Here is a 16759-nt window from a genome sequence, read left to right as displayed (position 1 = left end):
TAGATAATTGTATAACCTTTTATTGATTTAATAAACTGTATATTTCTATTTACAAGTTACAATTCATTGAAGCCAAGGCTAAAGTATCTTTTTTTTTTTTTTTTTTTTTTTTTTTTTTTTTTTATTTCATTTCATCACATACATAATACAAAATTAATATATAAAGGCAACGTAACAATTAAAACGATATAATACTCTCTCAAAAATAAGAGAGTAATGAAATTAAAGAAAAAAAAAATAATGTATCGCAAAAATACACTTAATAATAATCATTTTGCTAATAATATGGTTGCCTTGTATTTTTGGTAAATGTGAAATAAATGATTATAATTAAGTAATTGTTTTTTGATTTTGCAACTAAATATGTACCACTTTGTAATTAAAATTAAAATGTTTGCATCACTGTGTGTTTTTCCAAAACCAAAACATATACTTTCTTTGGTGATAATTAAGTTATTGTTGATATTTCGATACATATATTGTTTACATTTTCCCAAATGTTCTTTACCAGATCACATTCAAAGAACATATGTAGCAGTGTTTCCTGCTTTTCCTTGCAAAAACTACACATTGGTGAATCGACCTTTGACATCTTAAAGAGCATTGTATTTGTATAAATTATACGATGAATAAATTTAAATTGAAAATTTTTTAGCTTAGTGTCATTTGTACAGGCGTGTAAATTTGAGAAAAGGTTTTTCCAATTAAGTTTGTTGTCAAACTCCTTTTCCCATTTGGATTCAATTCCAATTGGCTCTTCAACATTTTTTAATATAATGTGTTTATAGATATAATGACAATTTCTCGTTTTCACAGAAATGAATGTCTGTAATTTGGATTCAACTTCATTAGTTGTGTTTATACCTTGTTCAATTAATTTCTGTTTCCAGAGCTTTGGAATTGAATTTACAATCTGGTGATATAATAAGAAGTCTGGTTTAAAATTATATTTTTGGTTAAATTCGTCTAGTTCTAATATTTTCCCTTCTTTGTTCACGATATCTTTTACATAGTTTACATTTTTAACCAACCAATTTTTTTCAACTTTAAATTCTCTTTTATCAAAACATGAGTTGTTCCATAAAGATTGATTTAAGATGTCCTCTATCGTATACGGTTCTACAAAATTGTATTCACTCCACGCAGAGAGTATATCTTTATGGAACCTTTCAAATTGTTTTAATATTTTTGAAGATTTAGAAAAGTTGGTTTCGAAAACAATATTTCCTCCAACCTCTTTAATCTTACTTTTTAAAAACACTTTCCACTTGGATTGATTTCCATCAAGATATCTTTTCACCCAACATGATTTGAGAGATGTACAGTAACTCTTAATATGGGGAATTTTTAACCCTCCTTCGTCAAAATTGTTAAGCATGACTTTTCTTTTGACTTTATCGGGTTTTCCGTTCCATATAAATTTAAAAATTTTACTTTGAATATCTTGAAGGAAACAATCGGGTGGGTCTGGTAAATTTGAGAAAACATACGTGAATATCGGGAGAAACAGTGACTTAATAATAGTTGCTTTTCCAAACAGAGTAAGTGAGCGTTGTTTCCACATATTTAATAATTGTTCAGCATTTTTAGCCTTATCTGGAAAATTGAGTCTGAAAATATCATTAAAATTACAAGAAATATTGACACCCAAGTATTTTACTGGGCCTTTGGTCCATGAAATACTTTTCTCAGATGGCGTTTTATAGTCGCAGTTTCTTAACGATCCTATTCTCATAATGTTACTTTTTTCATAATTAATTCTGAGTCCAGAATATATAGAAAATTCATCCAGTATATCTATAATCGGTTTAATTGAGTTTTGGTCTTTGAGAAAAAACACAGTGTCATCTGCAAATTGGCTAATTCTTATGTCTACATTATTGTACTCTATACCTTTAAATGTGTCTGATTGACGTACCATGTTACCTAGTGTTTCTGCACAAATTATAAAAAGATATGGGGATAAGGGACATCCTTGACGCAGGCCTCGTTTTAAATTGAAGAATTTTGATGTTACCCCGTTATTTATAACGCAACTAACAATGTCTTTATATAATATTTTTATCCAATTTATCATATTTTTACCAAAGCCAAATCTCTTAAGAGACATATCAAGGAAGCCCCATTTCACCTTATCGAAAGCCTTTTCAAAATCTACAAAAAATAGTAAGTTTGGCTTGTTGTGCATTTCTGCATATTTTATTACATCATAGACTAATCTTATGTTTTCTCCAATATATCTGCCTTTAAGAAAGCCCGTTTGATCAGGATTAATTACTGATGGCAGCACACATTTTAAACGAGTCGCAATGGCTTTTGCTAAAATTTTATAATCCACATTTAAAAGCGAGATGGGACGCCAGTTTTTCAATAATAGCGGAGATTTATCTTTTTTCGGTATAAGTGATATCACCCCTCGTTTCTGGGAGATACTTAAAAACCCGGATTGGAAAGAATAATGGTAAGCGTTAATTAGCGTATCTTTTATATCATTCCAAAATAGTTTATAAAACTCGGCAGGAAAACCATCTGTCCCAGGGGTTTTATTGTTATCCATCGCCTTTAATGCTTCTAAACATTCTGTATCTCTAAGGGGCTGGTCACATATAGATTCATCATCTTTATTGATTTTATCTATGTGTATCTTGTCAAAAATATCAGCAGGGTTGACATTGTTATTTTCGCCTTCAAAACTATATAATGATTCATAGAATCGTTTTTCTTCATTTATTATATCGTCGGGGTTAGTTATGTCTCCATTATCTGTTGTAATTTTAGTTATATGCTTTTTATTATAATTCCTCCTCTCTAAATTAAGAAAATATTTCGTGCTTTTTTCTCCTTCTTCTATCCAACGGGCTTTGGATCGAATCAGTGAGCCACGTGTTCTAATTTCATAGATTGATTCTAGTTCGTTTCTTTTAATTTGGATCATTTCGGTTATTTTTTCATTACTGTTTACGCAATATTGCTCTTCTAGGGTTTTGATTTCATTGTTTAATCGATCCGCGTCTTTTTTAATTGTTTTATTTAGTCTACCAGAATACGACATGGCTAAAGTATCTAACAACACTGTAAATTAAATTCAATATTAATCCCTGACAAAGTACTGTATTATATTAATTTCCCAATTGAATTAAATATTTTCTCTAAAACGTACACAATAGGTCAACACGGTAACAAAGTCAAATATTAATCAATATATTTAATTTGATGGCACACCTAATGTGTCATTTGATTGGTTAATTGCGTATAACAATAACAATAGGCCTATAATGAATGCCGTGCATCATTATGGAAATAAAACAATATGGGAGTTACACTTTATTCTTTATTTTGAGAATAATCAATTATCAATCAATTAGTATACTTCAATAGTAGGCCTCTAAGATGCTACCGGTACAAATATTTCATAATAATTTGGCTTAACTAAACACCTTTGTTGCTTGTTAGTTAATGAAGCCGATGATAGTCCTACTGTTTACTATTACACAAATATTTGTTGATAAGAAAAAATCAGCCTTAGTGTTACCCGCCGTTGTTTAATAATAACAGTTATATGCTAATATAGCCTAACTACAGTGGAAATATCCCAGCTCACTCTATATTCAGGGGTCGCGCGGATCTCGAAAGTGTTCCATTAAGAATGTTTTGTCCCCCAAAAACATGAAAAATAAAGATTATTAAAATCGAATATGCCATTAACAAAGTTAATCACTTCCGTAGAAAAAAATCCCGAAAAAAAATGTTTTCACTTATAAAATGACAGAATAAACAGTTACATTCAATCAAAAACACATTGGCTGCCAGCCAATTTGACTATTTCTTGCTTTAAATTACAGTTTTTCAGGAAAAAAAAAATTGTTTTCGATCCAAAGTGAATAACTATTTATGTGACATTAAAATGGCATTTTCAACAAACACATTTATTTAAACAAAACATTTTTTCAGGGGACAATACATCTTTAATAGGGGATAGAACGCCGCACTTGAGTAAGCACGTCACTAAAATAATTAGCATACCGCACTTCTTCAGTAGTTATACACCATTACATCTCTTTCGTTTTCTACTAAAACATCAACAATTTTTATGCTTATAAAAAAATACCTCTTGTCACAAAGGCACCTCAATTTCCTTTCATTACATAACTTCATTCCTAATTGAACTATCTCGTGCACCATTGATTTCAACACAATTAGAAGGCATCCAGGGCTGATACCAAATGAATTGTAACACATATTCTATGGAAATGTTTGGCTATATAACCGACACATACGTGTAGATAACAGATCGTTTTAAATGGGGACTTGCGTTTATCGCGTGCTGTACTTTCATTGGTTCATTCAGTAAATTGTGTCTTTTCTTTGTTTTATAAAATATAAGAATCAAAATGAGACTGGCTGCAAACGACAACTGACCACCGCATATATAAAATGATGTTTCATAGGAACCAGTTTTATCGTAGCTAACACCTGAAACAAAAAACACAAAGAAATGTCAAAATATACGGTGATAATATAATTTTAAGTACAGTATCAGCATTCGTCGCGCAGCAACGGTTTTGTAAGCATTTTATTTATATTTTCATTACACCTTATTTATAGAGGGTGACTCTAAACAGCGTATGCTGACAATCAAGGGTCCCTCTTGATCAGTGACAGTGGCTGTGATGTACTAATACACCGGGTTACCCCCTACTCGTCTCGAAAAATGTACTAGGTTGTGTACACTGGACCTACGGTTTATAGTTCTTATCCGAGAAGACTCGTTCTACCACCAGAACCATGGAGCGAGTAAGGCTCGAACAGATGCTGTTGATAGCTATGTATTTCTCGCACATCAGAACTCCACCTTTAGTGCTAACAACAATTCGTTTCACAGTAAAAATGTTCTTAACAAAAGAAGGATTCTTACTGTTATAGTTTGGCGCCAATTATTTTAGTCCATCAAGACCATGAAAGTCTACACTTACCAATATAGTTTGACAAAAAAAGTGTAATGTGCCCAAATATTGTAGTGATATGCCCAAATATGGTGCTGATATGACATCATCATGTCCATATACGGGCACATCACATTTTTGTGTCACATAAAGTTTGATAGTGTAGACAGAGCTTTAATGGTCAGAGAAAAAATACTTACCTCCTACAGAGCTGCCAAGAAGCGTTCCTAACCCCATAGCAAAAATGACGTTCGTTAGAGCTTCGATCCCTCTTCCGACTCCGAACGTTTCCAAGGCAACAGGATATTGCATAGTAAATAGTACACCTCGGGATATTCCAAGTACTGAAATTTAAATCATTTAAATTAATTTTTTTTCCATACGCATCGAACAGCGAGTAAATTGTCAATTACAGGATGGAAATAAACTATAGTTAATAATTTATCGTGCTTATAAACTAAGACTCATTTGAGGCTTAGGGAGTGGAGTTGAAAGAGTCGTGAGTTACAACCCTGGCACTAGGTCAGGATTGAACCCCGGACCTTAGGATTAGAAGGCAAGTACAGCTCCACTAAATATTTTGTGAAAATAAAATTGTATACAGCATTTTCCCCAACGTAGTAGTTTTATAATATATTTCTACTTTATGAACTTACTTATTGCATAGACGACCATTAATTCGAAGGTTTTAATAAATACTAAACAAAATGTAGGGACAGCGCCGACTACACAGGCAATTACTAAGGTATAAAGGCGGGAACATGGCAGACGATCTCCAATCAAAGATGAAAGTAATCGTCCTAAACCGTCTGCCGCACCAAGTATCGTTGCAACTAAACATCCACTCGATTCGTCGATTCCAATGGAGGACATGAAACTAATCTGCAAGGTGAAATAATAATTAGTCATTATATTAGGTTAATAATATTTATACTATAATGCTCCATTCTAAAAAAGTTATGTCCTAAAACTGCACAATGTATTGGAATGAAGGATGCCACATGTCAAAGGTTAATTTGGAATAAGACCTGTAACGCCCGTAACTAATAGGCTGATGGTATGCGGGTCGCCAAGACCTTAGGGAGTAACTCCCCTACCTGTATGCATAGTCTATAGAGGGGTTGCGGTACGGCCTACCACGTAGAAATACCGGTTCTCGTAAGATCACTGAAGTTTAGCAACATCGGGAACTTGGATGGGAGACCATCTGAGAATTCCGGGTGCTGTATTAGGCATTTTAAATCAGCACTGCTGACTCTTATGGCAGCCCCTGCATCTAGTATCTGCCTCAGACGTATTGGCTTATGCCTCTTCTCTGGTTAAGGTGGGTACTGGACTAGAGAAGCCCTTGGTCAATGTTGGGACCAGTCAAACGTGCTTTAAACAGTCCTGACTTAGTCATCATTTAGATTAATGTAAGACTAAATGACAGATGTAGGTATTAAAAAAAGAAGAGGGGTTGCGGATCATTGGGACTTTAGGGAATAAGATGATATTTTAAAAGTACCAATATGTAGAAACTTACTAAATTAATATAGTGAAAAGCGCACGCTATGGAATATATTGTGACGGCTGAAAAGAGTAGTAACATCTCGACAGTCACGAATATATTAATATATTTCCAGGCGTCATGACCTTTCTTTAGATTGTCTTCATCAGCTTCGATGTCTTTAGTGGTTACGAGGTCATGATCAGGCTCTTTTAACGCAAGGCATGATGGAAAGCACATCACAGCCAATGCTATGGCTAAAGTTCGTAGCATATGCCTCCAACCAATGTTGATGATTAGTATTCCGAGAAATGAATTTAATGTAAGGGTTCCTGTAACAGACGAGAAAATAGCTGTAAGATATCCCTCGGGGTTACGGTCGGTCCGTCTGTAAGTCTGTAAACGGATCTACCATTTAATCTCACTATATTGTACTGTATAGCCTACTGTAGCATCATTTACAATTCATCCAGGTACGTCGTCGTCGTATGATGTAGGATGCTCTCATTTATTTATAATATAACCAGATGTTTTCCAAATGATTTACGTGTTGTATTCATAAATCACGTTCAAGATGAATGTAAACATAATTCATTAGGTAAACAGGTCAACAATGTCATAATTAATCATTATTAATTCATAATTGATAAGGTGTATCATGCTCCCATAGCATGTAAGTGGACTTGACAGTTATCATGTTAAGAATCAGATACGTATAAAGTAATACGGTAGTATCTTTGAAACTTCGTAATTTTCCTTAGCACATTAGCATCATCTCTATTGCCATCTGCGCGCCATAAACAATTTGACACGCGCGTTCAAGTTCTGATGAAAATACGTCTTTTATACGCACGCGTAAACTTTCTGATAATGTAGAAAAACTTACCAACTGTCATTCCAAACAATGCCAATCCACCAGCGGCGGCTGAATGACCTTTGAAGTAGGCCGCCACTGCGTTCACACACGTGTTAAAAACTAATGCAGTACCCGTGCCGAATAGCACGCCAAATGTGCCAAACATATACGGTATTGAGGTGACAAAAGACGTCAGAACCAGGCTACTTGTACACATGCTAATTCCTATGAACGCTGTGTATCGGAAACCGATAAATTCAAACATAAGCCCGGCGAATGGTGAGAGTATTCCGCCTAGACCTTGGCCTAACGATCCAACCCATCCTGTAAGATAAATGAATATTTGATCAATATAAGCATACATTTGTGTTACAAGAGGTTGAGCACGACATCATTCGTGCTGAAACCTATAGTCCCGGTTCTAGACCAAAATTAGTAAAAAGATAACTATTTGGCATATATGGCGTTTCATACGTATAATACTTACATTTTCAGAAAAAATCTAAAAGCCGACTGGTCGACAAAATAGACAATAACTACAGACTAAGTGTATCTGAAATTGTGCTCCTTCAAATTGCACAGTTGTAACTTTACTATTAAGGCGTGTTTAATTTAACCGCCTCTTCAGTTGCCGCCCCCCCCCCCCACCCACCTCCTTCCCCCTGGATCCACTCATTGCGGCTTTATAAGATGTATAATATGCACTAAGTTTGATGTTTAATTTACTTACCTACGGAAGTTTCACTCGAGTTGAAAGTATCACGTAATGAAACGAACATAGCACCAAACGAAAACAGCGTTCCATACGTAAAAAAATGAAGTGTAAATGCTGCTAATGTTAAAAACCATCCCCAAGTCACCGTCGGCAGTTTGACCGACGTTTTCCCAGACGAATTATTACAATTTGAATGTACTGACTGTTTCTCAGATGTATCCGACTTTTCGTTGTGTTTTGGAAGTAGTTCATCATCATCCGGTGACTTTAGTGGAAGCCATACCTGTCGCTCGTCACCATGCATCATGCGAAAGGATTCTTTTCCCACAGTGGATAATTCCAGGTATCAATTCCAGGTGTCTACTGAAGAAGCGATCTCATATCATATTCCCGCATGTGGAGGTCGGCAGTAGTTATTTCATATGCTGTAGTATAAACTCTGAAACAAAATAATACTTGTGATTACTTACTTATCAATGCTATATAAATCAAAAATTAAAATAAAATGTATAGCATGGTATAAACGTAGGTCTCGAGTACACCAACAGTGAAGTCAACTGATACTAAATATCCGTCAATGACCGTGTCTTCAGAAGAACAAGAACAGTATGGTAACTCAGTGTTATATACAAACCTGAGTTACTGTTGAAAAAATTATTTAAAAACGAAATGAAAAGCAGTAAAATGTCATTGGAGCGAGGCAATCCGTTTGTTAAAACTTAGTACGCCTATTAATATCCAGAATAAAGCCATACTTAAGTATGTTCGTTCTTTCAAGATGGAAGGCCTCTATTGATTATTCTTTTTCGAATCAAGGACAACTTTTACTGTTGAATAGCGCCCACAATACCTTTCATAGCGATTAGCTGGAATTTTTTGGGCATGTCAACGTGACGTGTCTTTATGTTAAGACCATCAAGGTAGAGCATTCTTTTATGAGACCCTGCTCGTCGGTCCAGTTCGATGGCTTTGGATGTCATGCCTCGTTTGACCCCCGCCCACCCCTTGATTGTAGGAGGTCTGTGACAGAGTACAGAACAGTCCTAATCATCATAAACTTCTTCATTGAGTAGCGTCACAAGAGGCCGATACTGTAATGCACGGTTTCTCAAACAATTTACGCTCAAAAGGTTCATGTTCACTCTTTTTGTGTTTGCCATTCTATTAAAGTTGTGACGTTGTGCCATCAATACTCGTCGTACCATATCTTCAAATGTTAATACACACAAGATCAAGATTAACAATTGACACTCAATGATTGCCATTCACTGGTCGCAAATGTTCAAAATAAAATTAAAGCACTAGAAACAATATTACTACAAAAGCCTTTTATCCATTATGGCATATGCACCGATGCACGAAATTAGCGCTTACCGTCGTTTTTAAAAATGTTTATTTTATTACCGGTGTTTGACAAAATATTCGAAAAGCTTACTTACAATAAAGAAGCGCTTGTCCTTGGTTTATTTTGTCTAATCGATTTAAAAAAATCGAGATCCGGGACATGTAAAGGTGTTTGTGGATATGTTACGATCGTGTTCTTTATCAAATTCATTCAACCTCTGTTTGTTAAGCATGAGTGAGAATCGAATTAAGTCAATAGGTCAAGTTCAATATTGAATATCGAAACGTGGCAGGCTGAAGGCGCTTGACATTTGACAAGATCGCCTAATTTTTTAGTTTTAACTTTTAACAATACTTAGTGTGGTATATTCTGGTACAGCCGCTCCATGATCTCTTTGCTTTTCTTCCTTATATCTTTACTCTTTTTTAAAGTTTTACTAACGATTTTTATTTTATTTTATTTTATTATATTTATGTTTTTGCTTTATGTACACGACAACTAACGATCAAATAACAGTTTTTCACATCGCAATTTATACAACGTAATTTTGAAAACTTATACAACGTAATTTTGAAAACTACAACCATTTTTCTATATACATACAACGTACATTTCTAGTCTAACAAAAAATTTTCTAAACTTTCTATTATTTAAAAGTCGAAGATAGCCAGGTCTCGGGTCCATTCTATTGTCGCCACAGATTGATATCTTCATCAGTACTTCTATGAATGGATGATTAGGTGGGAACACGAACGCTAGTTGATCATACCCAGTACCGTTTTGATCGTACGATTAATCGGGAAACCACCTCACGACGATATACCGTATACATAACAGTTTTATATTAACTTTTTTCTTATATATTTTGGTTGTTTTCACTGTTGTTACTACCTTTTTAAATATGTTATCAATTGTACATCACATGCAATTCAGTTGGCCAGTTGTAACAATGGATTCCTTATCCAAAAACGTCTTCCGCACGATATTGTCTAAGTGCATGGAGGAACTACTTTTTTTCACATTTATACTTGTAAAATCTTTATCTCGCATAGTATACATTAGTTCTTATATTATGTTGAAGCTAAGGTATTGTACTTTCTGACTATTTATTTAAAAAATTTATTTTTGATAGCTGGAAATCGCGAATTTACATTAAACATACCCTGTCCCGGCCAAAAAACAGCCGATTCCTGTGTGAAATTCGCGTTTTTCGCTGATGTATAGTTTTGAAATCGCCACAACTTTGAACAGCGTCCTCTTAAAACTTAGTTCTTTTAACATCGTAGTCTCATATACAGTGGCTTTCTTACCATCTAATGTTTTTTTGATTGGATGATTTTGAGACCCGCGAAAATTTGATTACTAATTAAACAGCATATTTTTGGGAAATTCCGCGCGAAATTCTCTTATGTGTACTATTGGCCTGTGTTTGATACCCAAAAATGTGAGTATATTCTGCTTATTTTCATTACAATTTTTTAATCAATATTGTAGTTAAAGTCATATAAAATAATTCTGTGTAATTTTTTTACAGAAAATACGAAATAATACAACCTAAATAGTCTATAAGCTACTAGCCCTTTTAAGTGTATACAGAAATTTCGCATCGGCCATTGTCTAACATAGGCTGGATTGGCAGCGGGTTACTCCATTTTATCAAAGGGAAATATAATGAACATAAGTAGGCAATAATTATGTTTCTTCTTATTTAGTAAAGTTAGAATTAATATATCTAAGGGACTATTTAACTGCATGTTGAATACTCAGGTAAGGAGTTAATCCAGAGTCCAGATTTTATATAAACAATTTTAATATAGGCCTACTTAGTAAATGATAAAAAAAAAAAATTATATTTATATATATTTAACTGCATATTAAATACTTACTTGAGTATAATTTAGATTTTATATTAAAATAATTATATATACTTATATTATGTGAATCGCCATCACACTCGCACGCCCCCGTGCGTTGTTGTTGCAGTGCGCCACCTTGCGCCCTATGGAGCGACATCGTGGTCGCCATATGTGTTAGTTGGTTCTAGTAGGCCTAGTGGCCTAGTGTCGATTGATATTATTTTGGTTAGTTTATTAAAATTGTTAATATCTACGTGAAGTTGATTAGTCTTTATTGCCGAATGATAAAAAAACCAACTGAAATTTATATACTGTAGCACTGTAGGCCTACTAGATTGTATCCGCATTGAAAATAAAGCTATATTTATACAGTAATACTCATTGATATATTGACTCATAACACTGTGGTGGTTTCTATAAAGTTTGAATTGAAACTGGCCTACTGTTTATTTGCAATTCAATTGACCTTAATTTATTAGGAAATGACACCTTTGCATCGGTGGCACACACAGAAGTGGTGCATCCAATTTAACATAATACATCAAAACAATATATTATATGACGGATACAGGTCATAAATATAGCTTTATTTTCTAAAATATAAAAGAAAAATCATTATCAACATGGTAATACAGATACTGTATTAAATTGTCCTACAGTATCATAGGTTTGAATTGATAAAAAAGCCTATATCTGTACATTTTTCAAATGTCAACACAACTACTAAGAAATTTATATTTTAAACGATCAAAGTCACATTTCAATTGTAGCATAGAATTAAGTACAATATTAGGCCACCTGTGGTCATCCATAGTTATAAAACGATTAAATAATTTAACTCTGGACAGTTTGTGTAACTTGGATAATGGAACCCACCCAAGGTCACCATAAAGTGCCTCTTTTGGAGTATACCGTGGAGCTTTGAGAAGAAAGCGGGCCATTTGCAATTTCACTTTCTCTAGGTCTTCGTTGTCCTTCTTGGATTTATTATACCAAATGCTACAAGCATAATTTATTGAAGGAATTGCAATGGTTTTCCACAGTATGTTTCCATAGCTCAGCAGAATGTTTGTAAGGAATCCATATGTTATTTTTTGAATAAATGAATAAATAAACTTGTTAACATTTAACAATGTTTACACGTATTCATAATTTTAAGATGGTTTTACGCCTTGAGTGTGAGAGAGAAATGGTCCCGTAAAAGGCCAAGTCAGACAGCATCGTACCAGGGAAGAGTGACATTAATTTCGCTCTTCCCTGATTGTACGGAGGCCCTACGAAACGTCCTGAGTGGGTTATGTCTGAGTTGAATCCAGACGAGACGAGTCGTCTTGAGATAGCGTTGTGTTTAGGTCGTCATTAAAATGGTTTCTTTTTCTTCTGACGAGATAGACGGTTAGTCAGGGCCTGGTCGTACGACGCTGACTGAGTTGGCCTTGAGGAATGAGCCATGGCAAACGTACCTAATTCTTGAATAATTGAACTATTAAGATAAATATAGATACATGTATTAGTATATCTAAAGGTTCCGGAATAAGGGAAGGGATAAGGATCGGAATATGTATACAGTACCTACAGTTTTGTTTAAAAACATATTATCTATATTTAACAGTTACTTGTTTACTTGTTTTTGGAGCTCAGCATTTGATCGATCCGGAGTCGAGGCTAGGCTTAAGCCCCTCTTGAAAATAACATCAAACCTCGAATACGGATCGGTAACGATATTTGTTTGTTAAGCGGACATAACCCCTCCCTCCACACATCATAAACTGACTGAAAACAAAATCGCTGTGTGATGTCACCATTGCATTGTTGTTATAGCTTTGACGTCAACAACCCCCCCCCCCCCACCATTAAATAATCGTTTGTTTGTATATCGTATGTTTTTGTTTCCATACATTCAACAGCGAGTAACTCGTCAATTAGGCTACAGGATGGATAAACTATTTTAAAAATAATATCGTGCTTATAAATATAAGACTCATTTTAGGCTTAGGGTGTGGAGTTGAAAGAGTCGTGAGTTGCAACCCTGGCACTAGGTCAGGATTGAACCATGGAGTAAAGAATATATATATATATATAATATTATTATTCTTTACTCCATGATTGAACCCTGGACCTTGGGATAGGAAGGCAAGCACGTTAACCACCAAGGCTACAGCTCCACTGTTATAGTAGTTTCATTATCATAATAAAGCGAAGACGGGCGATAGAACACACCTTTTTAAAAAATAGTCAGAATTAATTAAGTGTAGTAGCCATTTAGCCATATATTAGTACTAATACTAATTTTGTTTACTGTCAACATTTCATAATCAATGAACAAAACCAATACGGGTAGGCCTACATACCAGTCGAAAGCCGAGGACGAATTATACCTACCAAAAGGACATTGTAAATCACGTATATAAATTGAATAATGAAAGTCACGGAACAAATTCTATATATACGACTGCAAATTTTAAACCGCCCGGTGATATACTGAAAATTGATTAATTAATTTAGTGATAAAGATGAGGAAATCTGTAAGAATGAGAGCCGGCAAAACCGAGATTCGAACCCGGAACCATGCATACATTTAAAATGTCACGAGTATTACGCAGTATCAGTATGAATTAAAAAATGTTTTTTTTTTAATCAGTGTGTTGTTGGTTTCTCATACACTAATTTGATTTGCAGCTTTTTAAAAAGTATAGATAGCTAGGTTTCAAACGCTATGCTAGGTACTACATGTTTCAAAATCACCTGCACAAAGCAGGCCCCCAAAGTGAATGCATTATTAATGTGGTGCACCCTTAATTCGCTGAAACGATGTCACCTTTAACGATATGACCTATATAGGATCGATTATATTACAGTATGTATATATTATATCTAGGCCTATAAATCAAAAAAGTACAGTATGTGCTATATTCATATACTGTATATTATAAAATATTTAAAATCCTACTTACCGGTTTACATATCCCAGAGGAAAGTACGTATACGTGTCAGGTAACTTGCGTATAATCTTGTATATCAATTTATTATACTGTGTTTAATAACTGGGCTTATTATTGACTTAACAAACCGTACTGTGATGTTGCGCCACCATTAAAGGTCACCATCACAGCCCATTGTCTGCTGATGGCAAATATCAGTCTAGTCCTGGGAATAATATATAATAATTATTCTTGAAAAAAGCCGAAGAAAAAATGTAAAACGTCTGAAAACAAGGTGCACTGCAGTGTTGGTATATTTTCCAATTCGTTTGTTATTAAAGCATCCAGAAAAACAGAATTACGGAATTCGCCGACCGCTGCACTGTCGTGAATAGTTTCTCTTCATACATATCTGAAGGCCCATTGGCTGATAATAACTTTATAATAGAGAAATTACAGTGTGAACCCTAGTTAAACGGAATGTTCCATTTTGTAGGGTGTACGTTTACGTCACCGATGATTAAATGCTTCCAAACAATAAATATGCAGTAAACTTGAACTGAATTTAATAGGAAGTAAATTTCAAACGTTATTTGTTATACTTATTCGAATAGTTGATACGATTATACGCGTAGGGAGGATGATGTTTTATTACCAACCTGGTTGCGATAATGGAAGAGTCTATCTCTGCTGTTTGCAACACGGGAAATTATTATCGATATTGCATTTGTCTGGGAATGTAAGTGTCAAATACATTAGCTATCGCTACAATGAACAGCAAACAATATTTTCAGACCCTGTATTTTGTTTGCTTAATCTCGTGCAATATTGCTAAATCTGTTGCCTTGATATGCCTAAAAGTTGAGATAATGTATATCAGAATACCTAATCAAACTCTTAGTTCCTTTTATTATTGAATCTGAGTCGATACCACATTTTGATTTAAAATTATTGAATCTATTTACTTTCATTATGCACTCGTTCCCCCTTTTACATTCACTTTGAATGGCAACGCGTATATGGCCCGTACATATTCTTACATATAGGGCTAGGCTTTCATAGTGGAAGTGTTTGTATCTGAAGAGGTAATTCCTCCAAAGACTATCAAGGCCAAATTGAAAATAACAATACAGGTACTGTACACGTACCTGATTATGATGGTATCTGTAAAAGTGTGTAAGAATGGTTTAGAAGACACAACATTTTCTATTCACATGTAACCAACTCAAATGGCATATGGATTGAAGAATACCAAATTAGAATATATGTTACCTTGCTTAAATATGTTGCCTGGACCCCACATTTTAAAGCTTAGCTTCCAGTGGGGTATACCCATTTCTCATTTTTTTATATATTATTTAAAAAAATGTTAACTGTATACATTATTATTGATTGATTGATTGATTGATTGATTGATAATCGATGTCAATCATTAAAATGTATGGGAAGATTTTATCTCTTTTTATTAACACCAAAATCTTGTATTGCAGTAGGTGGAACCATAGAGATATTATTAGTTCACTATAATATCTCTATGGTGGAACTGATAACTACTATTATAGGCCTATATGTATGACGTCGATTCCATATCAAATGTCTTTGATCGTTACTGTAAGCACTACCGGGTATGTTAAAAGAGCATGGGCACACAGATGTAATGTTCTAGGCGAGTAATGTTCATCAGTTAAACCAAATGTTTGATATCTATCTCATTATATGGTTATTCTACATTGTTGTTGTCCAATTCATTAATTTTATATTGTACAGTTCTTAACTTATTCTATATGTTTACTTCTTGTAGTTTTGTATTTTTAGGTGTCAGTGGGTTTCCTCTTAGTGATAACTATCAATGGTATTGTAGTTACTGTACTGAGTCGAATTGTTTTGAAATGTTGACCTACATCGACTTCTTATTGTTGTTTACTATATCATGTTTTTTTTTTTTGGGGAGGGGGGGGGGGTATATTTCTTATGGATGCACTCTTGTAAAAGTATAAAATCCAAAAACTTATATTTATTCACTTTGAAGGGCAACGCGTACATAGCCCGTACATATTTCTACATAAATATAGGCTTACATGGAAGTGTTTGTATCTAAACAGGTAATTCCTCCAAATACCCCAAGGCCAATTGAAAATAACAATACAGGTACAGCCCTATGGCAATTAATCTTCTGAATAATAAGACGAAACTCAGCGGGCACTCCTTCACATGTATTGAAATGTATTGACAATTGTGAGTCAAAGGATTTATTGTTGGTGTCACGTGTACAAGTTACAAAAAATGCTAAATTAAATGTAATAAGATTAATTTACTACGCAAGAAGTACATTGAACTCCAATTTAACTTTGTACCAACTCGGAATCAGATTATCCAATCATCGATCATATATAGGGCCTACTTCTTTTAGTTACATGCATGCATATAATATATTTATTTAATAACAAATTTCACTTCGTAAAAGTGACGAATTGAAATATATTTTTTGTATTGATTATACCAACACAAAATGCAATTGAATTTCTGACTGAAAATTTTGAAAGTCAGAAAATAAACATAAATTGTTATGATGTATCATGACCTGTATCCAGAAACAAAAATAGAGAAGTGCGAAAATACATGTCGAAAAAAGAG

General features: G+C 34.1%; 1 protein-coding gene across 1 annotated transcript; it reads right to left on the bottom strand.

Moving 5' to 3' along the window:
- Positions 1-21: 21 nt before the first annotated feature.
- Positions 22-14522, bottom strand: LOC140048504 (monocarboxylate transporter 13-like). The gene is made up of 8 exons (XM_072093234.1): positions 14159-14522; positions 8019-8442; positions 7319-7612; positions 6469-6764; positions 5600-5825; positions 5144-5287; positions 3069-4473; positions 22-87 (listed from the first exon to the last, which is right to left on the bottom strand). The coding sequence occupies exons 2-7, from the start codon at positions 8308-8310 to the stop codon at positions 4259-4261; spliced, it is 1467 nt and encodes a 488-aa protein (XP_071949335.1). The 5' UTR covers positions 8311-8442; positions 14159-14522; the 3' UTR covers positions 22-87; positions 3069-4258.
- Positions 14523-16759: the final 2237 nt, after the last annotated feature.

The sequence above is a fragment of the Antedon mediterranea genome, chromosome 5 (assembly GCF_964355755.1).
Source record: "Antedon mediterranea chromosome 5, ecAntMedi1.1, whole genome shotgun sequence".
Classification (NCBI taxonomy): domain Eukaryota; kingdom Metazoa; phylum Echinodermata; class Crinoidea; order Comatulida; family Antedonidae; genus Antedon; species Antedon mediterranea.
The sequence above is the reverse complement of the archived record's forward strand: the minus strand, read 5'-3'. Positions and strand labels throughout refer to the sequence as shown.

Excerpts from the sequence above, each read along its gene's own strand:
- LOC140048504 (XM_072093234.1), bottom strand. The coding sequence starts at position 8,310 with ATGATGCATGGTGACGAGCGACAGGTATGGCTTCCACTAAAGTCACCG. Across the intron at positions 5,288-5,599 it reads AATGGTCGTCTATGCAATAA|TACTTGGAATATCCCGAGGT; the intron begins GTAAGTTCATAA and ends TTTAAATTTCAG. Across the intron at positions 4,474-5,143 it reads TCTTGGCAGCTCTGTAGGAG|GTGTTAGCTACGATAAAACT; the intron begins GTAAGTATTTTT and ends TTTTTGTTTCAG.